The sequence below is a fragment of the Austrofundulus limnaeus genome, unplaced genomic scaffold (assembly GCF_001266775.1).
Source record: "Austrofundulus limnaeus strain Quisiro unplaced genomic scaffold, Austrofundulus_limnaeus-1.0 Scaffold377, whole genome shotgun sequence".
Lineage (NCBI taxonomy): Eukaryota > Metazoa > Chordata > Actinopteri > Cyprinodontiformes > Rivulidae > Austrofundulus > Austrofundulus limnaeus.
In genome coordinates, this window is record NW_013952779.1 from 64,509 (window position 1) to 66,035 (window position 1,527).

Here is a 1,527-nt window from a genome sequence, read left to right on the forward strand (position 1 = left end):
GCGTTGACCCTGGACCTCAGAAAACACAATGGACCAACACCAGCAGATGACATGGCACCCCAAACCATCACTGACTGTGGAAACTTTACACTGGACTTTATAATCTCAAATACTTTTCTTACTTTTGCTTCAAAGGTGGTGTCTTTTCTTCGAGGAGGCAAAGGAGGCGGCTTCAGCTCCTCTACAAGCTGGTGAAGGCTGCCACACGAGGCTGAATGCAACTCTGAGATAAACGAATAAACACATGAAATGTTAAAGAAAGTCAGAATAATTTACTGCTGAAGTAAAAAAGTCAWTAAGAAAAACTCACTGGAAGTCGGCAGCTGAACCTGGACAAACACGGAGTTACTACCTGTAAAAATTAAACAATGATTTTATACACAAGTAGATGAATAAAAAACTTTGTTAGTAAAGATGAAATGTTTGAAGTGTTGCCTGCTGTGCTCCAGCAGCAGCTTGACTCACCGCCGTATGAACTGCTGAGGTCGTGCTCTGCAAACACTGAGCTGAGGTCCGAGGAGGCCGACTGTGGAGGGGTGGGCGTGTTGGGAGAGGTGGGGACCGAGGCCGACACCAGCGGGTCCAGGTCGTTCTCAGCAATACTGCGGAAGGTGATCTTATGTGCGGGCTCCCTCTCCAGGGGGACGGGGTGGCCCTTCAGAGTACCAGAGGTAGACGTCCGCACGGGTCGGATACCTGGAGATTTCAGAGGGTACGACGTCTTCCTGGACTGAAGAGTGAGAGGAGGACAGAATTTATCAGTAAAACCTAACACTAGCTGTGTTTCCATTGCAAATGTGCACAAAACTTTGTCGATATTCTGTTAATGTTGAAAAAACACAGTTTCGCAACAGCAGTGTTTCCATTAAATAAGAAATGCTAATAAAGTCACGCGTGAATATGTTTGTTCTCGCGATAAGTCATTACAAACATGGAGGCGATGGATGTAAACACATAGCATGTTGCTACCACGACACTAGCGCTCATCATCAGAGGAGACGTCGGCGTCTTTTATCGAGGCTTTCCAGAGACAAGTCTCTACTTGGGAGCGGCTACGTATGCTGTGTTTTTGGGAAATTGTAGTCGGTGAGTTTACTACTTTCTTTTACTACTTTGTTGATTTCACTACTACTTCTACTTCCTGTTACCTTCTTCTTCGTCGTCTTTTTCACCAGTAGAAACAGCCGGTTGTTGATSACATGACTCCCATGATGYGAAAAAAGTGTTTCCATTGTAGTTTTGCAAAACACACCAATTTCGATACGGCTGAAATACCACCTCATCCTAGCGCAAAAACATTTTGTCAAAAAAAGGAAGTTTTTTCGAAATTGACGTGTTTCCATTGAGCAAATTTATTTTCGAAATTCTAATTTGCGCATTTTCATGGTCAATGGAAACGCAGCTACCGTCAATAGTGGTATTTCCAGAGACATAAAAGTTTATGTTTTTGTGTGAAGATTGAGATTTTTGCATGGCAGCAGATAATAGGTTGTTTTCATTTAAGCCATAACTCAGACATAAATATAT

At 43.2% G+C, this 1,527-nt stretch overlaps 1 protein-coding gene across 1 annotated transcript in view; it reads right to left on the bottom strand.

Moving 5' to 3' along the window:
- The window catches only part of sos2 (son of sevenless homolog 2 (Drosophila)), a 67,375-nt gene that overhangs the window by 3,469 nt on the left and 62,379 nt on the right, over window positions 1–1,527 (bottom strand). Inside the window, exons 20-22 of the mRNA XM_014023573.1 lie at window positions 466–730; window positions 311–352; window positions 123–223 (exon numbers count right to left, since the gene is read on the bottom strand). Coding sequence (XP_013879027.1) covers window positions 123–223; window positions 311–352; window positions 466–730 — 408 coding nt within the window. The remainder of the gene's footprint in view (window positions 1–122; window positions 224–310; window positions 353–465; window positions 731–1,527) is intronic.